Source organism: Eleutherodactylus coqui, chromosome 4, assembly GCF_035609145.1.
Source record: "Eleutherodactylus coqui strain aEleCoq1 chromosome 4, aEleCoq1.hap1, whole genome shotgun sequence".
Classification (NCBI taxonomy): Eukaryota; Metazoa; Chordata; class Amphibia; order Anura; family Eleutherodactylidae; genus Eleutherodactylus; species Eleutherodactylus coqui.
In genome coordinates, this window is record NC_089840.1 from 266,227,952 (window position 1) to 266,255,866 (window position 27,915).

At 45.9% G+C, this 27,915-nt stretch overlaps 1 protein-coding gene across 1 annotated transcript; it reads right to left on the reverse strand.

Annotated features, from left to right (window-relative positions):
• P3H3 (prolyl 3-hydroxylase 3) lies at positions 1 to 27,884 on the reverse strand. Its single transcript, XM_066601265.1, has 15 exons — positions 27,453 to 27,884; positions 24,745 to 24,897; positions 24,455 to 24,632; positions 22,265 to 22,396; positions 21,327 to 21,460; positions 19,789 to 19,878; positions 16,938 to 16,990; positions 16,795 to 16,826; positions 15,835 to 15,959; positions 14,026 to 14,121; positions 13,771 to 13,918; positions 13,571 to 13,688; positions 12,086 to 12,161; positions 5,085 to 5,225; positions 1 to 2,705 (listed from the first exon to the last, which is right to left on the reverse strand). The coding sequence occupies exons 1-15, from the start codon at positions 27,816 to 27,818 to the stop codon at positions 2,517 to 2,519; spliced, it is 2,031 nt and encodes a 676-aa protein (XP_066457362.1). The 5' UTR covers positions 27,819 to 27,884; the 3' UTR covers positions 1 to 2,516.
• Positions 27,885 to 27,915: the final 31 nt, after the last annotated feature.

The window sequence follows — 27,915 nt, forward strand, 5'->3', positions numbered from 1 at the left end:
TGGAGCAAACTGGAGGCTTTATTAGAAAAATACAAAATGACACTGCACGCCATTAACCCCGCGCGTGCCGAGTGACGGCGAGCTGTCCCAGGAACATAGAGGTGAGCCGCCGCCGCGGCGGAACGGGCTACGCAGGTGCTGGCTTCACAAATACAACATGTAACCCACTTAAAGGGACGGCACAGCTAAAGTCTGTCGTCATGTTCAGTACAGCAGGTGGTTGCTCCCTGTTATCTGCCACTTCTGGGCAGAAAGATTTAAAGAGCCACTCCACGTATAATGCCGATATAAGCTGTCGTCCGTAGATTTCATGCGGTTTTAGCTTCCGTGTTCTGTAAGTAAACTTAACCCCTTCGCGATCAACCATGCAAGAGCCATGACCTCTGGGCTGTTTTTTTTTGGGCTGAGCTGTATATTTTAGCGGCACCACTCAGGTGTGTGTATGTATGTGTATATATATATATATATATATATATATATATATATATATATATATATAATGTTTTGTATAACTTCTATTACATTCCAGGTTTATGGAGATTTTTTTTATTTTTCTAACTACTTTGGCACAATAAAAGCACATTTTCGTAGAACCGTCACATTCTCATTTTTGCAGCAGCGGATCTCTGTGAGGTCTTGTTTTTGCAGGAAGGGTTGTGGTTTTTATTGGTACCATATTGCGGTACGTGTGACTTCTGTACTGCTTTTTATTGTGTTTTTGGGGAAGGGTTGTAATGATTTTTACAACATTTCACCAAGCGAGATTAATAGCAAAATATTTTAATTGTCTGGGTCGTTATGAACAAATACCTATTACGTGTTGATTTAAAGAAAAAAAATAAAATAAAAATAAATTGGTATTTTACCCATTTTAAAAAAGTTTTTTTGGGCAAAAATGCATATTTTTAAACCGCATTTAAAAAAAAAAAATTTTTTTAGTGCTTCAAGGCGAGTTGAAGATGAGATCGTTTGACTGTTAGGCCCAATGTCCACGGGCTAATTTGATTTGCGGGATCCGCAAATCAAGCTGCCCATAGGGATGCATGGGAGTCTGCAAATGGATTAGAACATGCGGATTTGATTTGCGGACCTTTTGGTCCAGAAAACTAATCACAGCATGCTCTATTTTTGTGCGGTTCCCGTAGGGATGGCTTCCACTGAAGTCAATGGAAGCCATCCGATCTGCGGCGCACCTGCAGCTGACACTGCGGACGTGCCATGGATCCACGGGAAAGCAGGAGATTAAAAAAAAAAAACTGCTCTGCGCATGTCCGACGGCGAGCTGTGAGGGACATGCGCAGTACAGCGAATGCAGAAGAGGAGGGATCCACGCGGACGCTGCTGCCGGGCAATGCAGGTAAGCAGGGCTCACTGGCCACGGGCAGTGCTGGATTCCATGCGGGATTCCCTGAACGGAATCTGCACGTGCCGTGGACATGAGGCCCTCGGATAGTACACTGCATTACTTATATATTGCATTCTACTAAGCCTATCATAGCAACCTATTAGAGATTGTTGGAGGCGGGGTCTAATAGGATGAGTTACATGGCAGACATGGAGGCCTTTGGTAGGTTTCTGACTGCTATGGGAACCCATTGTTAATTTGAGGTTGCTGATGGGTGACAGAAGGAGACGTCTCCCCCTGTCATCTGTTTACATGATGCAGATGCTAGTGGTTAATCTGAGATTTCTCCACTACTGGCTGTTAGAGCAGGAGCCTGGCCGTCATGTATGGGCAGGTTTAAAGCCTGTTAGTGAGGTCAGTAAAAATACATATTGTGGTCACGAAGGGGTTAATTAATGCATCCTAAGAAGTTGTGCAACTTTCTAATATGTTATGTGTTTCAATTTCTCACCATTCTCATGATCTCTGCTTGCTGTCAGTAAATGAAAACATTTATGTTTCCATGCAGACCCTAAAACCTACACAGGCCTAACACTTCTAACAGCTGAGGGTCTGTCACAATTGGATCTAGTCCTTTGTGAGCAGCAGCAGCGCTCCTGCACTAAGAATTAGTTACAGTGCAGGAAAAATGTATCAGCCCGGAGTGCAGCGAATTGTCTACATTTAATTACACTTGTAGCAAACCCTCAGCTGTGGGAAGTATTAGACCTGTACAGGTTTTCAACCTCTGGATGTAAATAGTGCTCTCATTCACTGACAGCAAGCAGAGACCTTGAAAATGGTGAAGAATTTTAGCACAAAGCCTATTAGAAAGTTGCAGAACTTTTCATTATCTGACGATTAAGCTTCATTTACATAAATCTGGAAATCTCCTTTAAGCCCGGTCATGTGACCCGCACCGCGGCACCATAGTATTCCATTTTTCTGCCAACAACCCATTAACCTTTGTTTGGCTACAACTTTAGTTAACTCTTGTCATGCTGGATGCCTTTAGACACCCTCCACCCTTGCATAATTAAAACCGGTGAGCGTGATCTGCAGAGTCTTAGTCCATTAACCCCTTGCTTTCCGCCCAGCGAGGCTGCATTATCCTCAGTCTCTTCCATAGTTTCTAAAGTTCATCTCTGATTTTCCTGGCGACTCTTCTCCTCTGCTGTCGTCCTGACGGTTTGTCCGTTCCTTCGTTTCTGGAGGTCCCTGTCCTAGACGCCTCTCTCCCGGTCCTGGCGGGTTTACTTTCCGCTTCCTCCCCTGTTTTACTGACCTCACCGGTCACGATGGTTCTTGCTTGAAATCTTTCCTTTGAGGGAAACAAAATTAAAAAGTCATATTTGTACAGGACGCCATATAGATATCAGTCACTGCAGTAGATATTTGCAATATGGCGGACATTTAGTCTTGTGGTACCTTTTATATTTAGTGCCTTTGACACCCACCGTCTCCTCTGTTTGCAGTGGTATTGTGAATGATGAAACTGGACGTTATGGAGGGGAACCCGGTTGTCTTTAGCAACTAATCAGGGTTTAGTTTGGGCGCTGACGATGGTCCTGTTCGTGTCTAGAGATCTAGGGTTAAGCGCCTTAATCCTGCCTTTGCTGTGGAGCGGCACACTGCCCCCTGCTGGTGTGATGGTCTGGGGGGCCATCGCATACGATAGTCGGTCACCCCTAGTAGTGGCACGAGGGACAATGACAGTTCAGTGATATGATAGATATATGCGTCCAGGACATCCTGCAGCCACATGTGTTCCTCTCATGGTGGCTTCCAGCAGGGTAATGCTTGTCCGCACACACAGGGGGGTCACAGGAGCCCCCACAACATTGTCACATTTCCATGGCTGCCCGGCCGCCTGATTTATCGCCAATAGAACATGTATAGGATGCCAACCTCTGCAGCCTACGAGTTTACACCATCTAGATGTTCAATTACAGCAAATATAGACGATATACTGCAGGGTGCCATATGGAACCTGTATACCTCCATGTCCGCCCGTATAACATCTTGGATCCAAGCTAGAGGCGGTACAACAGAGAACTAGAGCCTCCATCCCCACCCGTATCATACGTTGTATCCAAGCTAGAGGCAATACAACAGGGTACTAGAGCCTCCATGACCACCCATATCACATCTTCTCTCCAAGCTAGAGGTAGTACAACAGGGTACTAGAGCCTCCATGCCCAACTGTATCACATCTTGAATCCAAGGTAGCGGTGGTACAACAGGGTACTAGAGCCTCAATGCCCACCCGTATCACATCTTGTATCCAAGGTAGAGGTGGTACAACAGGGTACTAGAGCCTCCATGCCCACCTGTATCACATCTTGTATCCAAGCTAGAAGTGGTACAACAGGGTACTAGAGTCTCCATGCTTGCCTGTATCACATCTTGTATCCAAGCTACAGGCGATACAACAGGGTACTAGAGCCTCCCTACAAGGGATCAGTTTTCTCCAATAAATGACCCTTATTGTAACCCTTTACTTACATATAAAATTTCCTTTCAATCTGACAACTCTGTCTAGGGGAGGGATTTTTTTGACAATTAGTGTATTTTAAGCTGTATAACATCTGCCCACCAGCACTTGGATATGGCTGTCTTTTCCTTTCGCGGTGAAGAGACAAAATTTACACCTCCCCATCATTGTATGAGTGGTACGTTCCATATGGGGCGATTGTAATAGATACGATATGATGTCATCAGGAGATGGTGATGTCACGGGTTACTCTGCTAGTAGGACACGACCTCTCCCATATAATATTAAGCTAATGATCTAAATTGTGGCTTCCATTTATAATGGAAGCCACAACACTGTGCCAGATTCCTTTGCATGATGGACACCAGTGGCCCCTGACTGACCCTATTGACTTAAAATGGAGTCCATCGTTTTGATGGGGAATAAAATGACAGAATCTGTGACAAAGCCTTCAACACAGTGCAGAACACAGCCTAAGCCAGGGATGGAATGATAGCGCGGTTGCAGGGGGCACATCCGGACCCAGAGTGGGCCCACTTAGATACCTGGGGGGAGAGCCACTTTTCAACTGGATCCAAATCCTCAGGATGGGGGCACAAAGGGGGCACTATTGCTGTGTGGAGACACAAAGCGCACTATTGTTGAATGGGAACTAGTGGGGTCACTATATGGGATAACAATAGTAGCAACTTTTGCTGTATAGGAGCTTATTGGAGGCAAAATTGCTGTAAGGAGTCATTATTGCTGCATGAGTGCACAATGAAGGCACTATTGCTGTATGGAAGCACAATGGAGGCATTATTGCTGAATGGGGTACGAAGAGGCGCTATTGATAAGAGTGAACATTAGGGGCACTATTTCTGTAGAAGGGCACAATGGAGACCTCATTGATGTATGGGTCACAATAAAGGCACTATTATTGTATGGGGTCATGATTACTTTGTGGGACACAAAACAGGGTAGTTTACCAAGTAGGGCACTGTGGATGCTGTGTTTGTGTTGAAGTACGGCAAGGTAAAAGTGTGCTAGAAAAGTTAGAAGCCAAAGATCTGTGTATGTTAACTGTTGCACAGATGAGTTGTGGCTGTAAGAAGTCGCCATAGTGGGCTGGTGTGTGAGGAGAAGAAAAGTGAAAGTGAGTAACTCAGAAATGACATAATCCCTTAATCATTGCACACGATGGTGGGACACTGGTATTGGCATTACCTGTTCAGCATGTCCCGCGGATCCTGTGAACCACAACGTTATTGCACATCTTCTGTCCTGGGTCACTGCACGAACCCCATGAGCATTCTCACCCCCTGAGCTGAACAGGACCAAGCGGCCACAACGGGGACGGACCTCTGCCTGCTCACAGAATGAAGAAGATGGGGTCATTTTCATTTTATACGCTTTTTTTCTTGCATTAAAGGGTCTAAAAGGGGCGCTGTGTCCCCTTTATTCCCAGACACCGGACCCCCAGTGATCGTAAAGCAATGCCATATCCTACAGATATACTATCATTTTATAAGGTGGTAAAAAGTTTACATTCACTTAACATAGTAACATAGTTCGTAAGGCTGAATGAAGACAATGTCCATCTAGTCCAGCCTGTTAGCCTCATGTGTTGTTGATCCAGAGGAAGGCAAAAACCCCAAGAGCAGGAGCCAATTAGCCCTTTTGGGGAAAAAATTCCTTCCCGATTCCCTAATGGCAATCAGACTGTTCCCTGGATCAACCCCTAATAGTTCCTACCTGCCTGTATACCCGGATTAACAAATAACCTTAGATTTATATCCTGTAATATCCTTCCTCTCCAGAAAGACATCAAGTCCCCTTTTAAACTCCTCTAAGGATTTTGCCATCAGAGAGTTCCATAGTCTCACTGCTCTAACAGTAAAGAATCCCCTTCTATGTTGGTGATGAAACCTACTTTCCTCTAATCGTAGCGGATGTCCTCTTGTTACTGTCATGGTCCTGGGTGTAAACAGATCGTGGGAGAGATCCATGTGTTGTCCCCTCATGTACTTATACATGGTTATTTGGTCGCCTCTTAAAGGGGTTGTCCCGCGGCAGCAAGTGGGTCTATACACTTCTGTATGGCCATAATAATGCACTTTGTAATGTACATTGTGCATTAATTATGAGCCATACAGAAGTTATAAAAAGTTTTATACTTACCTGCTCCGTTGCTGGCGTCCTCGTTCCCATGGAGCCGACTAATTTTCGCCCTCCGATGGCCAAATTAGCCGCGCTTGCGCAGTCCGGGTCTTCTGCAGTCTTCTATGGGGCCGCTCGTGTAGAATGCCGGCTCCGTGTAGCTCCGCCCCATCACGTGCCGATTCCAGCCAATCAGGAGGCTGGAATCGGCAATGGACCGCACAGAAGCCCTGCGGTCCACGGAGACAGAGGATCCCGGCGGCCATCTTCAGCAGGTAAGTATGAAGACGCCGGACCGCCGGGATTCAGGTAAGCGCTGTGCGGGTTGTTTTTTTAACCCCTGCATCGGGGTTGTCTCGCGCCGAACGGGGGGGGGGGTTAAAAAAAAAAAAAAAACCCGTTTCGGCGCGGGACAACCCCTTTAACCTTCTTTTTTCTAGAGTAAATAGTCCCAATTTGGATAGCCTCTCTGGGTATTCCAGTCTCGTCATTCCATGTACTAGCTTAGTCGCTCTTCTTTGGACCCCCTCCAATACCGTAACAGCTTTCCTGAGCACCGGTGACCAGAACTGTACGCAGTATTCCATGTGAGGCCTGACAAGTGCCTTATATAGTGGAAGGATAATGTTCTCGTCCCTCGCCCCTATACCTCTTTTAATGCATTCCAAAACTTTATTTGCCTTTGCAGCAGCTGACTGGCATTGGTTGCTCCAGTTTAGTCTACAATCCACTAGTACCCCAAGGTCTTTTTCCATCTCACTTTTCCCTAGCTGTACCCCATTTAGTGTATATTGGTGACATCCATTTCTCCTGCCCATGTGCATAACCTCACATTTATCAGCATTGAACTTCATTTGCCATTTTTCTGCCCAAGCCCCCAGCTTATCTAGGTCAGTTTGTAGCCGCACATTGTCCTCCACTGCATTACTTATATTGTATACTTTGCTCCCTGTTATCAGCCATTCCAGGTTGTGGTGAGAATGACTGTTGTGTTCTTCAATAAAATGACTAAGGGTGGTTTTACACGGCGAGAAAATCGTGCGCTCTTCATGTAATGTGATTTTTTTTCGGGCGTGTGGAAACATTTTAAGGGCTTCTACCCACTAGCGCTTTTTTAATTGCATCGCCCAAAAATCGCAGGAGCACAAACTTGCGATTTTTGTGCAGTGCGATTTTAACATTAGAAAGTGCCATTGGCATTTGCATTAAAAAAACGCAACGATATCGCAGTGTTAAAAAAACAAAACACTAGTAGATAGAAGCCCTAAGAGTGGACACCCACTAGCGTTTTTTTTCTTGCGCTGCGAGAGTGAGTGAAAACACTTGCCTCGCAGCGCAAAAAAAATGCTGCGATATCGCAAATGCTTTTAGTGGGGCCGGCAGCAGCAGCAGCGCAGCCCCATTGAAAGCATAGGGAGTATATCACAGACTTTTGCCACAGTTGTGGCAGGAGTTTTCTTCATCCTCGCGGGGACCGAGGGGATGGAAGGAATCCTCTGCCCCAGCCGTCACAGCTTTGGCAGAAGTCCAGGATGCTATCCCATTGCTTTCAATGGGGTCGACGCTGCTGCTGCCGGCCCCATTGAAAGCAGTGGTTTGTAAGCAAACCCCGCAACATAATTTTCAGGGAAAGACTTGAAATAAAAGCCCTTCCCTGAAAATCATCCCTAGCTGGTAAAAAAAACCAAAAAAAATTCTTTACTCACCTCTCCGCCGCTCAGGCGTGTCCTCTTGCTGGCTCCCCTGCACTGCTGTCCAGCACTTTCAGCAGGCGGGGATTTTTAAATTCCTGAAAAGGCTGTGCTGATTGGCTGAGCGCTCAGCCAATTACAGGCAGAGCTTAGCTTTTCATCAATGCATGCTAAGGCCGGTTTTAGAGCGGGTGAAAATGCAGAGTTATGAAACCAATGGTTTCTTTCACATTTACGATGTTTTCACCAATGCGATGTTGCGTGAAAAACAAAATTGTGGCATGCTCTATCTTTCTGCATTTTACTAGGGAGCCTTCGTTTGATCGCATCGCTAGACACGAACTTGTGATTTTTGTGCGATGCGATTTTAACATTAGAAAGTCCTATTGTCTGTCTTGTGAGAAAAAGCAGCGCTGCTGCTCAGACATCTCACGAGCAAAATTGCGATATTGCCGTGATTTTCTTGTAGCGCCGGTGTGAAACTACCCTTACAGTGAATGTGCTCCTCTGTGATTTAGTTTAGAATATTATCATTACCATTTGTCGCGGGTTCCAAGGTATATTCAGTGAAATTCCTATAGTCTAGCATCCATTAACCCCTTAATGACGTGGCCCCTTTTTTTTCCCCCCCATTTTCGTTTTTTCTTCCCCTCTTCAAAAAAATCGTAACTCCTTTATTTATCCATCGACGTCGCTGTATGAGGGCTTGTTTTTTGCGGGACGACTTGTATTTTTAAATTATGCCATTTACTGTACCATATAATGTACTGAAAAACTTTTAAAAAATTCTAAATGGAGTAAAATAAAAAAAAACAACAACATTCCGCCATCTTTCAGTGCGTCTTGTTTCTACGGCGCACAAACTGCAAGAAAAGCGACAGGATAACTTTATTCTATGGGTCAGTACGATTGTTACAATACCAAACTTGTATAGGTTTTTTTTTTACTATACTACTCTTTTTTTTTCAAAGACATTTAATTTTTTTCAATTATTTTCTGCGCGCAATAACTTTTCTATTTTTCCGTCAACGTAGTTCAGCAAGGGCTCATTTTTTGCGGGATGTCCTGTAGTTTCCGATAGTACCAATTCTACAACATGCAATACTTTGATCGCTCCTGCAGTATACTGCTATTTGACAGGCAGTCTATCAAGCCACCCTACGGGATTGGCTTGATAGGCAGTCTGCTAAGGCAGCCCTGGGGCCTTTCAGAAGGCCCCCGGCTGCCATGACACCTGCACGGCTCCCTCGATCTCACTGCGGGGGGGGGGGGGGGGGCCGTATTGACAGCGGCATTTAAAGGGATTAATAGCCCCGATCGTCCGATAGCGGCTATTCCCCGCGGGTGTCAGCTGTAATAAACAGCTGACGCTCGCGCTATATGAAGAGAGGTCGCCCCGTGACCTCTCTTCATACATACCCCGACGCTCCAAGATGTACCCTTATGTCCTGGAGCGGGAAGGGGTTAATCCGGATAAATCAATATTTTGGCGCCTTTTTCCATTATTGTTTTAGATGGATAGCTAGTTTCACACGGGTGATCACGATTTTGCCATGAGAAAATCGTGGCACGATCGCATCTTTTTTCCTGCGATCTTTTAACGTCAGCATTCCTTTTTTTTTAGAATACCCTTGCATCGCATTGCTGCCGCCCGGCATTAACATTGCGCGAGAAAAATCGCAAGTTTTTTAATGCGAAAGACAAAGGTGGTTTCTAATGTAAAATCGCATCCGCATTTGTTGCGTTGCAATAGGATAAAAAGCAACCTCCATAGAGAAACATGGGAGAGTAAAAAATTTTTAAAAATCGCACATGGCAGAAAGGTAGAGCGTGCGGCGATCTCAACATCGCATCAGTGAAAACATCGCAGATGGGAAGGAAACCATTGTAAATCATTGGTTTCATAATCTGCTTTTTTACTGACTATCGCAGTAGGCGAAAATCGCACGATTTTCTTGGCTGTGTGAAACCACCCTTATTGGGTAATCCAACACCTTTAATGGCAGATAATCTGGCAATGGAGGGGAGGATCGGGAGGATCGGCAATCACTTCTGAATCACACACAAGGGCTTCATTTATCAAAACTGTCTAAGGCCTCGTTCATGCGAACGCTCTCCACACGCATTCTAGGCGCGCACAGAACGCGCTCTATGAGAACCAATGGTTTCCTATAGAACCGTTCGGATGAATTAATTTTAGACTCGCACCAATCAAAGAAAGGACATGCGCGTGCAGGCCGCATCCCAGCTCCGTGGTGCGCACAAAAGTAGGACCTGAGCTATCTTTGGCGCATGCTTTCCATAGACTCCTATGGGAGCTGGATTACACGCTGGAATTCACCCGTTCGCGCGATCCTTAGTGCAGTATAGGGGCAATCTTTTCACGCGCCTATACCGCCCGCCCATAGCGCTCGTGTGAACAAGGCCTAAAGCAGTACTGTCGTTCTTGCTACCTAGGAACCAATCAGAGCTCAGCTTTTACTTTACCACAGCAGATGCACAAATGAAAGCTGAGCTCTGATTGGTTGCTAGTGGCAATCCAATATATATAAATTCCGCAGCATACCCGGTGTTAGAACTGATTTAAATTCCGCACCGTATGTTAATTTCTGTACAGATTTTGTCCATTTTTTTCCCCGCATTTGAATGAGATTTTGAAAATATCCCCCATTTTGCGGTTACTGTAAAGGCAGCGGATCTTCTGTTTGGAGGCAAATCTGTGGCAAATCCGCCCCGCCTGGGTTAGAGAGCTTACTTCCATGCTCCCCACCGGCTGACAGGCGCGTTCAGGAGGCTCCTGGGTTGTTTTGTCCTCAGGAAGCTTTCTTGTCAATAAAGTCCTTGGCAATCGCTCAGTTTGCCGCTCCCTAAAACCAAATCTAGATGCCTCGCCATCCATTACCTGCCAGGCACCACACGGTTCAGACATATGATGCCCCTTTGCCAATTAGGCATCTTAATATGAATATAGACTGAATGACCCCTTTATTAGAGCCCCCCACCTACTATCGCATTGGACCTTCTTTGGCCTCCAGAACTGCAGCAATTTGTTGTGGCCCCATCCGCAGGTATCAGAGGGCCGGGTGTGCCAAACCTCCTGCCGCACACCACTACTGCACCCCAACCAGCTGACAGGAAGGGGTCATCGATTCATGCTGCTTACGCCAAATTCTGGCCTCCCATTAGCATGGGGCAACAGAAATCTGGATTCATCTGACCAGGAGATGTTTTTCTGCTGCTCAGTGATACGACTTTTGAGCTCTTTTGCCCCCTGGAGTCCCGCTTTTCTGTTTCTCTTTAGCTTTGAAACTAGTCGTCTGCTGTTATAGCCCATTCATGCTGAGTAACGGCGAGTTGTGCGTTCGGACACGTTAGTAGGAGCGCCAGTGGTGTATTTGGCTCCTCTTCACAATCAGTATGATTCCTGACATCCTCCTCTGACCCCTTTTGGCAGTGAATGGCTTCTGTACATAGGATCCCCTTTCGCTGGATGTTTTCCCCGATCACTCCATTCTCAGTATACTCTCTGTATACTGCACAGTTGGCAGTGAGACCCCGGTTAGTCTAGCCCCGATGACCGGCCTCGTTGGAAGTCACTCAGATCGCTGGATTTCCCACCTAATGTGGATTCACATTGAAACTGATCCGCGGAAAACTTGTCACATGATTTTATGTTGCACTTTGGGGTCACGGGAATAATTTCCATACAGAAAAGCGCCAATCTTAAGAGGGCCGGGGCTCTAATAAAGGGGTCATTCAGTGTAGAGTAAAGTCCAATGAATTAATAAGACTTGAGTTGGCAAACTGTATGGAAATTGGCGCATTTTGTAGTGCAAAATAAGCTACCTAGTATTGGGTGGTTTGTTCGTTTTTGCCCCCATTGTATATGTTAAAATCAGTAATTAGACTGTTGGCTATTTTTTTTTTAATATTCGTACATAACGCAGAATTTAATTTATGGTGCAAAACAAATTTTGGAATACAAGTTGGCACATTTTTGGCACACGCACTGATATGCAAAACTTGGCAGATCTTTTTGTGCATCTCCTCTTTTTTTTGTGCGGCGAAAATTGTGCAAAAGTCTGCGTGCCACTTTTGTAAATTTGGCGCAATTTAAGACTGTCAATTTCTAAAAAGAATTGCCACAATATATGTCAATATTCATACGCAAACCCCATTTATGCGTAAAAAAACATAAAATTAAACGCTAATGGGATAAAAACAGGAAGTAGAAATGAGGATTTATGTGTTCACATCTTTTTTGGATAATTTCGTTGGGTTTGTATTTATTGTTATCGACTGTCCCTTAAATCAGCAGCATCACCTACAGGCAATGAGAGGTACTACGCCCAAAACGCTGCTAAATATCACACTCACCGTGACTGTTGTCCCATCCAGTTCTGTGAAGAAGAGGTCGCCCCCTAGAAAGTCGTCATTCAGATAAAGCATCCCACTAAGGCAAAATAAATCACATACCAGTTTTGGTTACATCACGTATACATCAGTCATACCTGTTTATAAAGGGGTTGTCCAAGATGAGAAAAACATAGATGCTTTGTCCCTGAAAACAGTGCCACACCTGACTACCGGTTGTGTTTGGTAGTGCAGCTCTGTTCTATTCATTTCAATGAAATTGAGCTGCAATTCTAGACATGACCCAGGGACAGAGGTGGCGCTGTTTCTTGAAGAAAGCAGCTATGTTTTTTAAGTCCTGAGCAGCCCCTATTAAAGGGAAGGTGACACGTTAGAACATATCGCTGATGGGAAATTTTGTCCTGCACCAATTGATGGAATGAAGGGGCCATAGCGCTCCTCTGACCCCAATGCGCCCAGGGGCTCATTCACACCACATTAGCGTATTTCGATTACGTAAATACACTGCATATTTGCGCGACCAAAAATTGCTTATGCCTGCGTATTTTGCCCATTCCTGCGCTTTTTCATGCACGAAAAGATTCGGGTGCCGGCGGTGGGGAAAGGGGGGGGGACATCTCTCTCTCTCTCTCTCTCCCACTCACTCCCGCAACACAGCGCTCACCCCCGCCGGCACCCAAATCTTTGCGGGCGAGCAGGCAGATACTCGGTAAGGACAATACTCGCTTGAGTATCTGTCCTTACCGAGTACGCTCGCTCATCTCTAATCCTGATGCAACAGCGGGGATCAGAGAGAACTTCAAACCCTGCCACTAATCCCTAACATGCCACGATCAATTATGGTTGCGGCATGTAAGTGGCTAGCAGAGGGAGTGACATCATCAGCCCTCCACCAGTCAATCCCAAATACCGTAGGGCTGATGGGTTATCAAGGCTTGTAACATCAAAAGGTAAGAGTATTTATAGGACTGCAGGTTCCAGTCTCCTCACGGAATTTATAAAAAAAGGTGAAAAAAAAATTAAAATAGTAAAAAAAAATTCAAAAAAATTAATTAAAAAATACATATTTGGTATCGCCGCAACCATAACGACATTTACAATAAATTGAACACACTTTCTATCCTGCACGGAAAATACTAATAAATTAAAGGAAAAAAAAAACATTTTTTTTCGTTTTGCTGCTCCAAAAATGCAATAAAAATGATCAAAAGTACCAAACTAGTCCATAAGGGGTCAGACATGTGAAAACCATAGTAATATATGATTGCTTGAAGCGACAGGCCCAAAGCCTGAGGAATGTGGTCATCAGACTCTCTCAGTAGTGCAGCCTCAGGCTTTGAGGCCTGTAACTTCAATCAATCATATCTCAGCATTGACGTAAGATATTAATATACGGTTTTCACATTTTCTCTGTTAGGACTGCAGAGATGAGATGTTCACAGTCTGCCAACAAGTGTGTTGTCCCGGCAGCATATAATGATCACCCACCTATAGTCCCTATGGATGTATGCAGGGGGCTCTCGCCAGCACTCCTTCTCTTCAGGGTCCAGGATACAATTGTCTGCATGGACGGGGTGACTCAGATCGGAGCGCTCTTCCTGTTCTCCTGATGCCAAGAGTGAAGAGTACAGGTGAAGGGGAATATAGCAAGACACAGCGAAAGCCATAAAGATATAAAAACCCGTTACCCTCAATGGCCGACCGGCACACAAGCTGAGAATATGAGAAATGTAGCATCTTGGTCTCGAAGTAAGACTGTGTCAGAACCCGAACGCGTTCCGTGGCGTGATACAGGAAGTGAGCGCGGTTGCGGTCCACCAATCCTGATGAGGCCAACTGTAAAAAGAAACATATATTCAGGACAGTTAATAACAGACTAGTGGAGGGACCCTGCTTACTTCTCCAGAGGCCATTTTGCTGGACTTATTTGTGCCACTCCGTACCTGAAGGGCTTGCATGACAGTCAGGCCTTGGATACGCTCGTGAGACGTATGTGGCGATCGTCTTCTTCTTAGGGCTTCGCCAGAGGCTTCAGCTTCCTGGGTGCAAATAAAACATGCAGATAACAATGTAACCTCCAAATACAGTGGGGTCTGCTTGCAGTCAGTGTGCGCATTTGTTTGTGCAGCTTAAAGTAACCTAAAACTGATCGGGCAGAGCGCCCATAAAGCGTTCTGCCCAATCATAGCAACATCTATCGGGAAAGAAGAGGAAACTGAATAATCAGTCAACAGTTTGGTGTGACAGCTACCGCAAGGCTGAAGCCTAGAGAAAACACCGGGTATGAAATATTTTCTCTTCATTGTCCTAGGTATGTAGACACATTAACCCTTTAATTGCCTTAGACAACCAAGGATGCAGATCTCTACACTGCTATAAACCCCAGAGATCTTACCATACACCCCTTTGCTAACCTAGACCACCAGGAAGTTTGAGAAAAAAGGTGTTGTCTGGAACTTGCTATTGATGACCTATCCCGAGTTGATCCGCAGGGGTCTGGCACTCAGGATCCTTGTTGATCAGCTGTTTGCTGAGCCTGCTGATAGGGCAGACAGAGGTGGAAGAAGATAGCTCTGTCAACAAAACAGCGGCCTGGGTTAGTAAACTGGGCATTAAATTCAATGGGAGCCGTGCCTGCAGGATCACTCCAGAACTTGGCATAGTTAAAGGGGTTGTCCCGTGGCGAAATCGAAAATTTTTTTTTCCACTTACATTCTGCCCTGTTAAAAAGAAAGCATTGGTTAGTTTTTAAATATAGCATTTCACTTACCTGCATCAGCGTTCTGCAGCTTCTTCTTTTAAAGATGGCACCGCTGGTCTTCTCCCACGGTGCACCGCGGGTCTTCTCCCATGGTGCACCCTGGATTTTCTTCTCCTTCCTTGCGTTCCATTGCCGATTCCAGCCTCCTGATTGGCTGGAATCGGCACACGTGACGGGGCGGAGCTACGCGATGATGCGTAGAAGGGGGCGGAGCCAGAACGCCGCTCGTGCCCTGACCGACCAGAAGGGAGAAGACCCTTCTGCGCAAGCGCGTCTAATCGGGCGATTAGACGCTGAAATTAGACGGAGCCATGGAGACGGGGACGCCAGCAACGGAGTGGGTAAGTGAATAACTTCTGTATGGCTCATATTTAATGCACGATGTATATTACAAAGTGCATTAATATGGCCATACAGAAGTGCTGAACCCCACTTGCTTTTGCGGGACAACCCCTCTAACAGCGCTATTTTCTTCCAGCACTATCTGCTTCCAACGGTGCCCACACTGACAGCGGGACAGATGAAAAGTTGATCGGTGTTGATACTGACTGGTGCCCCCCCCCCCCCCCCGCCAATTATCTTTTGATGACCTATCTTGAGTCATCAATAGTAAAAGTCCCGGAGAACCCCTTTAATGTCTTCAGTACTCTAGACCACCAAAGAAGTGAAAATTTCTTCCTACACTTTTTTGGAACACCAATAATTTTTATATTAATTCCTTTAGTAGTGTAGGCCATCAGAGATTTAGGTATTAACCCCTACAATACCCTAGACCACCAGGAAAGTTAGATTTAAACCATTTACTCCTTTACCATAGACCGTCAGGGAAGCTGACATTTACTGCTCTTCTACCCTAGCCCACCAGGGACGGTGGCAATAACCTTTCCACTATACCACACCAGCAGGAATGTTAGTATTAACCCTTAAACTTTATAGTTCTTATAATGTATTTTGTACATCAGTTCCAGCAATTCTTTGCTTCTCCACTTACCTGCACAAGCCCAAGCAATGCCTCACACTCTTCATCACTGAGGACCCCATCCAGAGTGACTCTGGATGTCCCGTTCATTTGTCTTGGGGTCAGTGTGACCATCACCTCCTCGTATGGAAGCTGTCCTACAGAGTTGGACGTGATTTTATAACATAGTGTAATATTGCCGGCTTGAGATTAAATGGCGCAGTGTGCAGAATTTTTTTCTTTGCTATCCCTCCCCTCTATCATAAAAAATATATATATATATTGCACTGAAAGGCAGGTCGCCTGTGTTCTGCTTGTGCAATAAGCAGCAAGATAGCAGCATACCTACACCAGAACAGCTTGGTGCATAAGTACAGCAGCAGAACCAAGCTCATAACACAAATACAGTACCAGAAGCAAGCTCTTAATTCAAATACAGCACCGGAAGCTAACTCATAACATACATACAGCACCAGAATCAAGCTCATAACAGAAAATATAGTACCAGAAGCAAGCTCATAACATAAATACAGCACTAGATCCAAGCTCATAACATAAATATGGCACCAGATTCAAGCTCATAACATAAATACAGCACCAGATCCAAGCTCAGTACATACATAAAGTAGCTCCAGAAAACACTGCAGTACAAAGGAAAAAAAATCAACTGGGCACTCGGACCTAAGGAGGATGATTGCCCTCAGCCTACATCTGCCTGGTGCCCCCCTACTGCTTGGAGTTGACACTCTATGTGACTGCACAGGTCTCTTACAACTAAGGCTGGACGTTATATGCAAGATGGCACTGAATCATTGGTGCTGTGTCTGTATACGGTCATATAGTCACACGTCCCAATGGATGGTAATCTACCCCAATTTAGCTAGTTCTGTGTATGGCATCGCTTACATACATGACATGGTGACAGCACTAGAAGTCTACCCTGAGGCACAATGAACCTCACACAGCCTATTTGTAAGCACATACTGTACTTACCGCCAGCCTCCTCCGCAGTTGCTCTCTCTGCCCTGGTTTTAGCAAACAGAAAAAACAAAAACCTCATTATTTAAAAGCACAGGTTCGAAAATAGCGGTATATACCGTATACTGCAGGGATCTGAGCCGCAGGAATGGACTCACCTGATTCTCTCTCTAAGACCCTCAGGTATAATTTCCTCTGGGGTCCAAAGATCCTGAAAAGATAGAGAGGCACATTTATAAAACCGGCCACAGATAAATAGATGTAAATTTACAAAATGGCGCCAGTTTAAGGGGTGTGGCTTAAATTGCCACAAAGCACAACAAGTCAGGCTGGATGTACACAGTAGACCAATTATTCTGTAGGATGAAATGTGTGACATTGTATGACTTTTACAGATACTTTGGGTGCCAAGTACATCAACAGCACCAATCTCCCTCCTGTGCGGATGGTTTGTTACAATGTATCAGTGCAGGTAAGATATATCAGGCTGGAGTCCAGGCTGTTTACCTCACAGAGGATTGTCTAGACTGGATACAACTGCAGCAAGCCCTAAGCTGTGGGAAGTGGCTGCTGTCACACCGGCATTAGGGTCAGTTCAGGTTTCCGGTGTTAGGGTCAGTTCAGGTTTCTGGTGTTAGGGTCAGTTCAGGTTTCTGGTGTTAGGGTCAGTTCAGGTTTCTGGTGTTAGAGTCAGTTCAGGTTTCCGGTGTTGGGGTCAGTTCAGGGTTTCCGGTGTTGGGGTCAGTTCAGGGTTTCCAGTGTTAGGGTCAGTTCAGGGTTTCTGTCTCTCTACTCCGTTTCTGGAAGAGAGAAACTGAAATCAAGCTGATAAAAACGGGTCGGTTTCCAAAACCCATTGGTTTTTGAAAAAAGGAAAGTAAACGAAAAGGCTTCCATTCTATCAGGTTTCCGTTGTAATCAATTTTTTTCTCCCCGTATTATATCAGTTTCTCTCCTCCAAAATCGGAGCAGAGAGACAAAAACTGACCCTAACCCTGAACTGACCCTAACGGCGGTGTGACAGCAGCCTCAGATCTGTGCAGATTTCCAGCCTCCAGCTGTAAACAATGAATATTGCCATTCACTGACAGGAAGCACAGCTCTTTAAAATGGTGAGCAGTTGTATACTTTTCTAAACTTGAAATGATTAAAGTGAACCTCTGCTTTCAGGACAAAATTCTGTCGCAGGACTGGGGTGCGGGATCATATTACTTGTACTTGTTCTTGTTTGCTGTCTGTCCAATCCGCTGGTCCCGGATCCTGTTTCCGCAATCCAAGATGGCCGACACAATTTTCAGCCTACCTAATCGCTATAGGGTGTTGGCAGTGATAGACTACCAGTGCACTATTCCTGCTCTCTGATTGGTCGGTACTGGTCACATGATTGTCACTAGCCAATCAAAGAGCAGCGCACAGTGTGCATTAGTTAAAAAATTGTGCCAGCCATATTGGACAGCCAAGAATCGACGGATCGGACAGACAGCTGAGAAGAACAAGTGCAGGTTATATAACCTCTGACCCCTTTGGTCCCAGAACAGGTATTTATCCCAAAACTGGAGGGTCATTTTAAGCTTCTATACAATTGAAAACCCCTTTAGATATACAAGGACCAATGCATCCTTATTTAAAGGGTGTGTATACTTTTGCAACCATTTTTTTAATTAGTTCTCCAATGCATCAAAAATAAAAGATTTTTGGGCAAATCACTCCCACCGTTTTGTGTATACAGCTGCTATGCAGAGCTATGTTGCAGGAAACAAAAGATTTCCCAGTTGTCTCTGCCCAGGCAAGCTGAAAACAAGCGCTGCATTATTAGAATTTCTGTTTTATTGGATGCCAGATTAAAGGAATTTTAGTGTACAAACAAACCCTGCATAGTCTGATCCTGTAATCCTTTATTACTTCATGCCTTCTTAGGGATAACCTACAGACAGTATAGCGGGTAAAGGGAAGAGAGACGCAAATAACTGCAGGTTCAGACTACACAGGGTTTGTTTGTAGTCTGTAACCATGGAGACACATAGATCTGCATAGGAGCTGTAGACACAAAACAGTAATAGATTTGTTAATCAAGACTGTTTGCATAGCGTTTATTTAAAGGGGAATACTATTAATGTCATATCTTTAGGACAGGTCATCGATAGTTGATCAGCAGGGATCTGTCAGTCGGGACCCCGGCTAATCAGCTGATCGGTACCCGATGTCAGCACTACAACACACAGGAGACGGAGTGGAAGCTGCTGCTTCGACCCCTGTGTAGTGGCCCGTTGATTTTAACCTGCAATTACAAGCATCGGGCACTACATAGGGGCAGAGTGCCATCTTCAGCGGCGTACCCCTGTATGTTGTGGCGCTAACAGCAGGCACCCAATCAGCTCGCGGCCAAGATGGCAGACCCTATCCAATCAACTTTTAATGGGCATTAGTTTCATGAGCACATAATGTTCTCTTTCCTTGCGCAAACGGAAAATAGAGCATATTGTGTGTTTTTTGCGTGACCGTATTGCGCATGTCAGATACGTGCCTGGGAGCGAACCTATTGAAATTAAAGGGTTCGATTTTCTGCAGATTTCGCACGCAAATCTTTCGTGCAGAAATCCGCTATTCTGAATCTGGCTTTAAGGCGCATTGGAGCAATTAAAAAAAAAGTTAGTTGGTAAAGTTATCCCATCTTTTAACTTCTAGACCCATTAACCCTTTCCAATCCACTGTCTGACATCTAAAGACATTCTGATTGAAAGCTGTAAAGCTTCCAATGTTGGAAGACGTCCGGCAGGGTATTCTTACTGTACATTACTAGCCGCTCTGTTGTTGGGGGCCTCTCCAGCATGTCCAATACCGCAGTACTGTCTCTAGCCAGCAGGTGGCACCATTGTATAATGGTAGAAGTAGAAAATCCCCTAGGAAACCCTGAATCCAAAATTGGATTGCAAAGGGTTAATATGCCCAAGGACACTTTTTTTTAAATAGAAGAACGTTGAAAAACCCTAAATAATAAATATGTCTGACCGGATCTTGAAAATCGATGTCCAGATTCTCCATAACGTAATACAGCAACTTCTTCTCGGACAGCGCCTGGCGCACATATGAGGCAATGTTCTGTAGAACAAAACGGAAATCATAATCCACACCCCCAAATCTGATGTGTGTAAAATCCTCAGGGTACAATTAAGATCGGTGACTCCATCTTATCTGCATTGTCTACTGAAGTCTGAAGTAATCTGGTATCCACATTTTGCTTTGTCACCTGCTGGGCTGCTGATCTGTTCCTTCTGCATGCTTTACACTGCAGCCCTGCTTTCTGAGATTAACTGCTGTATACAAACACAACCCCAGCAGAATGCCAATGCTTAGACAGCCAATGCCCATTACAGCAAGGAGAAAACGAAACAAAACACCAGTGAAAAAAGAAGATTATCAGGTAAGGGGAGGAGCATAAATCTACCCTGAATGGCCCCTTTATTAGAGCCCCCAGCCTTTCACAATTGGCGCCTCCCTGTATGGAAATTACCGCCGTGACCCCGGAGGGCAGCATAAAATCACTTGACAAGTTTTCTGTGGATCAGTTTCAGTGTGAATTCACATTAGATGGGAAAATCCAGTGATCAGTGCGACTTCCAACGAGGCCGGGTCATCGGTGCTAGACTAGCCAGGCCGGGATATCACTGCCAGCTGTGTGGGGTCTTCTTGTGTAACAGTATGGAGAGTATACAGAGAATGGCGTGACCAATGAAAAACATCCAGTGAAAGGGGATTCTGTGGGTGGAAACAAATCACTGAAAGGGGTCAGAGGAGGGTGTCAGGAATGTGCTGCACGGTCATATGAATACAACGCTGGTGCTCCAACTACTGCATCCAAAAACACGATTCGCTGTTCCTTACACGGATGGGCTATAACAGCAGACGATCAGCTAAAGTGCCATTGTGTCTAAGAGAAGCAGAAAGGTGAGACTCCAGGGGACAAAAGTGCGCAAAAATTGTATCACTGAGCAGTGGAAAAACATCCCCTGGTCAGACGGATCCAGATTTCTGTTGAACCGCGCTGATGGGAGGTCAGCGTTTGGCACAAGCAGCATGAATCGCTGACCCCTTCCTGTCAGCGGATCGGAACATGTCAGCACCTCCATCTAATATGCAGCTTCCTGTCCGCAGGGGCCGATATTCCTGCAGAATGATCTCATCATTTAGTGGAATCTATGCTGTGATGAATTCTGGCAATTCTGAAAGCCAAAGGAGTCCAATGCTCTACTGGATGGGGTCTAATAAAGGGGTCACTCGGTTTACACCCACTACTGATTTTATAGGTACCCCTAGAAGCTTATTATCAGTTCTGGAATTTACATAGAAGAATGAAGATGCCGTTTCAACCAATCGAGCTTCACATTTCATTTTGTTGCTGTCCCTTTAAATGAATGCAGTAATGATTGAAAAGCTGTAAGAATGTGATTAATATACCATTTAGTGCACAGTAGGGAACATGAGGGGGGGGGGCATATACTTTTTCAACAACGAACAACATGTATAAACCTCCTGAGCGCAGCCATTACCTCTCGTGGTCGGATCTCACTTTGGCTTTGCTGTTTCTGTTCGTATCCGTTTAGACTTTCTAGCACAGTTTCATTATGTGGATGGAAAAGTAGCAGCGACCGCGCGATCTGTGCAGCGGACTCCCAGTCCCCAACTACAAAGACAGAAGTACAAGAGAGAGTGCTGTAACAAGCATCAACCTGTAGGGAGCGCCACTACTTCTCTATTATTGGATGTTTGTGGATTAAGATTTTGTTTCTTGTTATTATTGTACTGTCCCTTTAAGAAACCAGTTATGGAGAGGGAGTAGACCGATGGTTCAAGAATGAAAAGCCTCACTAAATATACCCTCCCTATCGCAAGGCGTGTATGCTCTAATCGCAAGCTATTGCGCATTACTGTACTTTATTGGGCTGCCAGGACCGCTCACATCGGCACGGTCCCAGCAACACCTTGTTTGAGTAGACGGGAACCAGGTCATCTGCCCTAGTAGACGGGTTAGTTGACCTTGTAGGTCCAGATTATATAATTTAGCCCCTCCGTGCAGAAGGGGGCCGTTGGTGCGCAATTGTGTCCGAAAATAGAGCATGTCGAATTTTGTTCCCTGTGTTCAAAAAGTGTGCGTGAAAACATATGTGAAGGAACCCATTGAAGTCGATGGGTCCTATAGGCTGAGCATTGCGGGCTTGTGTGAGGCCCCCTTAAAATGTATGGAATAGTGTAAAAACGCAGCAAATAGGCAGTTGGCAGGAGACAGTAGGTAAAAAAAACACTGGCATCAATTGTTTTTTTTTGTTTTTGCACACGTGAAAAAAACACAGTAAATATACATGGAACACGGGAGAAAAAAAACACGCACATATATATGTATATATACAGTGAAAATAATGCGTATTTCTGAATCGGCATACGCCCGTGTGAAGGAGCCCTTAGAATTCTTCTTGAGAAGACGACTTACGCTGAGCATATCCCTCCTGAAGCATCTGCAGATGAGATACGAGGATGTCCGGCTGTGTGGGCTTCTGTCCCGGTGATGATGAGACCTCCAGGATGCATCGCTGCTTGCACTGCAGGACCTGCGCGTAATACTCTGCCAGAGAACAGAGATTGGTCAGAAGCTGTGCGATAAACATGGTGGAGAAGAGAGATGACCATACATGTACATGATGACAAAAGTATTGGGACCCCCACTAATCCTGTGCTGCCAGGTGAAGGGGACATTCAGACTGGATGTGTGGGCATTAGATATAAAGGAGAGGGTCACACATCATATCCCAGTACAGAAACCATCAGATGCCCCCAGGTGTAGAGCGGACAACAGGGTCTGGTGGTGGGATGTCACCAACCAACTAGTAGGGGGCATCACAGTGCTTTTGGACCTTCCAAAGTCCACTGTTGGCCATGTTATTGGGATATGGAGACCAGCCGGTGTGTGCGGATGAACGTGGACAACGAAGCCTTGTAAGAACTTTGTCTGCCTTGCACATCATCTGCCGAAACACTCACTCAGGTCACCATTCGAACATCCATTAGCACCAGAACCATCCATAGGGAACTGCATGTGACGGGTTACCATGGACGAGCGGCTCCACACAAGCAGTAAATGCACAGCGGCGCCTGCGATGGTGCTTAGAGCGTCGTTCTTGGACTGTAAATGAGTGGAAGCGAGTGCTGTATACAGATGAATTACAGGACACCATCTTCCGATCGGATGGCCACACTTTGGTGTCACAGTTGCATGGAGAACAGTTTCCACGTAACTGTATCATCCCAACAGTGAAGTTTGCAGGAGGTTCCGTTATGGTGCCGGGGTGTTTCATCTTTGGAAGGACTAGTGTCATTGGTTATAGTGAAGTCCACCCTAAATGCCAATGGGTACAGAGACACTCTGGTCAATGTGGCGTTACCTACCATGTGGCAATATTTTGGCATGGCTCTGTGTCTCTACCAATATGACCGGGCACCATGTCATACAGCACACAGTGTTGAGTCTTGGTTGGAGGAGCAGAATATCTGCAAACTTCATTGGCCGGCCCAAAGTCCGGATCTCAATCCCACTGAGCATCTTTGGGATCATCTAGAACACCGTATCTATCCATGCCTGACACGCTGATTATCCGTACATCACTATCTTAGGCTCTCCTCGAGGAATGAAGGCAAATCCCTCCAAACATCTACTGGAATTTGGTGGAGAGCGGCCTAGGAGGGTTACTGCAATTCTTGGGGCAAAGGCGGACCAACATTGAAAAGTGGGAAAAAAAATCTAATTTCATCACCTTCTATGTGTGTCCCAATACTTATGTCAACATAGTGTACATTAAGGCCTCATGTCCACGGGGAAAATCAGGCCCGCCGCGGATTCTTCATGTAGAATTTGTAGCGGGTCCCTCCTTCCCCCGCGGACATGAGCGCTGAAAATCAGAATAAACTTACCTGCTCCGGACGATGCAGATCTTCTTTCTTCGGCCCGGCAGATGTGCTCAGCACGCCGGCGGCGTGCCGTGCGCATGCGCCGGGCACATCCGCCGGGCTGAAGAAAGAAGATCCGGCCGCGAAGGAAGGAAGATCTGCATCGTCCGGAGCAGGCGAGTTTAATTATGGTACGGGTCTCCCGTGGATCCGGACGGCTTCCATAGGCTTCAATAGAAGCCTGCGGGAGCCATCCCCGCGGGAGACCTGCACGAAAATGGAGCATGTCCATTTTTTTCCCGCACGCAAATCCGCGCCTGACGGGAAAAATGACATCCGCAGGTATTTAACTACCTGCGGGTGCCCAATGCATCCCTATGGGGCGTGGATCCGCGTGCGGGAAAAACGCTGCGGATTTAAAATAAAAATTATCCCATGGACATGAGACCTAAGAGTGAAACGTGCCCCCAGTTTTAGTTATTTTGTGTCACTTACTCTATTCAAATCCAAAGCAGCTTTCAAAATTCTATTGATTGCCTTTGGAAACAGACTGCTGTTTATCTACACCCGTCAGTCCCGTGCCCTAGCAGCTTACTGTACATCTACCTGGGTAACAGAAGGCCCTGCACTCTGGTAATAGGAAGCCAGTAAAATTATAAGTGCAGCTTTGGTTGTGACAGGAGCATAAGGTAAGTTGTAACTCAAAAGCACCAAGTTAGCTAAATATGTCTCCAGATACCTGCAATGACTTCAGGGAAGTCCCGGTGTGTTTCATTTTCACGCTCTCGTGTTCCCTCACAGAGGGTCCGGCAATCATGGATAGTAGACAGACAGGAGCTCAGCGACTCCTCCAGCCTCAGCACTGCGGTGGCAAACCTCTCCTGAGATAGTAGAGACATCGCCTGGGCGAACAGCGCCTGGTGAGAGATGTCATGGGAGACCATAGTGATCAGCTCAGAGCAGCAGTGGATGTCAATATGGATGAGTAATTGTCTGTATATTGTGTTATCGGAGGATCTACTACGTTACCTTGTACGGGGGCTCCTCCAGGTCTCGGAAGCTCTGCTCTGGAACCCCTTTCATGGTGCGATAGCGGGTCACATCACCTTGAATCTGTTCATGATAGGGATTCCGTACATAGAAGGTGTAGGCCGCTGCAGCCGCTTCATCTAACTCCTCCAGCTGTGAGGAGTGTGAAAAAGATAGTCATGGGTCAATCCCATCAGAAACTAAACCTCAGGTCTATCGGATACTGAATCCAGGCTCATTTTTATCCCATCAGAACTGAAACCTTTATCTTAGAACCTAAAGTCTATGTTACCTTCATCCCACTAGACCCTAAAGCAAATGATGCCTCCATGCCAGTAGAACCTAGAGCCAACAATACTTTCAATTGACCAGAACCTAAAGCTAATTATATCTGGATCTCAGAGAATAAAGACAAAGATGCCTTCATTTCACCAGAACTTTCAGCCAATAATGCCTCCATCTCACAAGAGTCAAAAGCCAATAATACATCTATCCTACCAGAACCTAAATCCAGTGATGCTTCCATCCTACAAGAACCTAGAGTCAATGATGCCTCTAGCACACCAGAACCAAAAGCCAATCCTATCTTCATCCCACAACAAATTTGAGCCAATGATGCCTCCATCTCACCAGAGTCTAAAGCCAATGATACCTCAATTCTACCAGAACCTAAAGTCAATGATACATATGTTCTACCAGAACCTAGAATCAATGATGCCTTCATTTCACCAAAGCCAATAATACCTCCATACCACTAGACCCAAGAGCCAATTATATCTCCATCTGACCACAACCTATGTGTTGATACTTCCTTCCCACCTGAGTCTAAAGCCAAAGATGCTTTCATCTAACCAGAGCCTAAAGCCAATGGCACCTATATCCCACCAGAATCAAAATCCAATGATAAACCCATTTCACCAGAACTTAGAGTCAATGAACCTCCATGCCACGAGAACATAGAGCTAATAGCTACATCTCACCAGAACCTAGAGCCAATGATATCGCCATCTTAACAGAACCATAGCCCAACGATGCCTCATTCCCACCAGAACATAAAGCCAGTGATTCCTCCAACTCTCCAGAACCTAAAGCACATAATATCACCATCCTACCAAAGCCGAGAGCCAATAATGTCTCCATCCCACCAGAACTTAAAGCCAATGATGTCTCTATCTCACCAAGACATAAAGCCAATGATGTCTCCAAACTCACCAGGACATAAAGCCAATTTTACCTCCATCCCACCGGCCAGATGAAACCTCAGTGAGGAGTGGCTGGCCAACACTTAAAATCCCACTACTTATTATATTATATGTCAATTTTATTGTTATGCCCCCCAAAAATGAAAACTCCCCATAAATTTGAGTCTTTCTTGGTTAAGAGGTCAAAAATTCAGTTCTGCCACGTTCTTTAGATATTTGTTTCTGGAAAAGCTGGGTTACAACCAATATGGCTGCCACTACACCTCCCATATGCGATCTCACTCACATCTACCATCCCTCCTGTATAGCAAACCTGGCGCTGATCAGGAATCAGAATGTAGAACCGCTAATGAAGGCCAGCTTTCCCAGAAACTGATATAACGATGAAGCTGTATTCACAAAGACGAACGCGATATCGGTCGGAGAAACCCGGACTGATATCACACTTGTATTCCTGCGCTTTTCTTTGCGAGAAAAACCCATCCCATTACATCTCCGTGATTTTCTAGTGGGTTTTGCGCGCACGTGAAAAACCGCATGCTATGGCATTAGGAAAAATAAAAGATTGCCCTCGCGTGAAAATCACATCTACTTGCAAGTGCGCTGCGCTTTTTTCTGGTCCCTTTAAAAATAATGGGTGAGACTGCCCTAAAAGTTGGACGCGCCGCGACTTCTCTGTCTGGCACCATCACTGTAAGAGAAACATCGCACATGTGAATAGACCCCTTGTAAGATGCAGCACAGAAGAGGATGAATGAAGATGACGTTTCCGCCGTCTTCCGGGACGCTGCAGCCTACGACGGCGCTTCTCCCACCACCTTCTTGTAGATTTTACTTTTAGGTTTTATTTTCCATTTACTGCTACAAAGTAACAATATCGCCATACGGCTCCCCTCCCCCCACACCATATACACTCATCCACGTGTGCAAGCCCCTACATGACAGCAGTGCATTCTGGGCAGTTAACCCATTCCTGTACAGTTTTCCAAACATCATCCCAAGAAGAATGAGGCATTTCTTCATCCCCTGCCCTTCGTCTTGCTGCAGACTATTGCATCAATGACACCCTCATAGCATCCAGGCACCCTAAACCAAGCATCTCAGGCATTCTGCAGATCGTTGCACACACACCAAGTCATCTATCCCCAACTGTGGTGTATAAGATTAGACTGCAGACTGTCACATTTCTCCAGTGTTACCTTTGCACCTCTGGAACTCATTACAGAGTATTGCGCCCGGATCAGCAGTGTATCCCCCCTCTGCTACAGAGTGCATATAGGGACTGCAGAGTATTGCATCGGTGACAAGGAACTACAGATGTCTGCATTCAAATCAGTTTACCACTACCAAGGCATCTGTTTCTGCACTGCAGGCTATTGCACCAGGACCAAGCATACTACTCCCCCAAAATAAAGATGGACTGCAGACTATTGCACCTGAAGATCATAACACTCTGATCAATCTTTCCCAATCCCAGGATGCCCCTATCCCTGTGTAGTGACATACCCTGTAGTGTGCCACTTGCAGGTAGTTGTAGGGCGCCCCCTTTTGGAAGGTCTTCTCAGTGTCCTGGGTCAGACGGTATAGGGAGGGCTCCTTCAGCTGCAGACGCTCACAGCTCAGCAGACAGTCCGCTCTTTCCATCACAGCCTCCTCCAGTTGGGCCCCTTGGAGCCCACATTCCTCCCCACATCTCAGCCAGACTCCCCGCACCTCCTGCAGGCTCTTCAGAGCGCCTAGAAGTTTATCCCGGGCCTCCGACCACTCTCCCCGGGAAAAGAGAGAGACCCCATCCCAGAGCAACTCGTCGGGGGGCTTCAGGGTCAGGGAGTAGACCAGCCCCAGGCTCAGGAGCAGCAGAGGGGCCTGCATGCTGGGGGGCTGCTGGGGAACCAGCAAGGAGGAGAGGCCCTGCCAAATATGTCATCCCAGCCAGAGGGGGGGGGGGGGGGGGGGGGCTGAGGGAGGA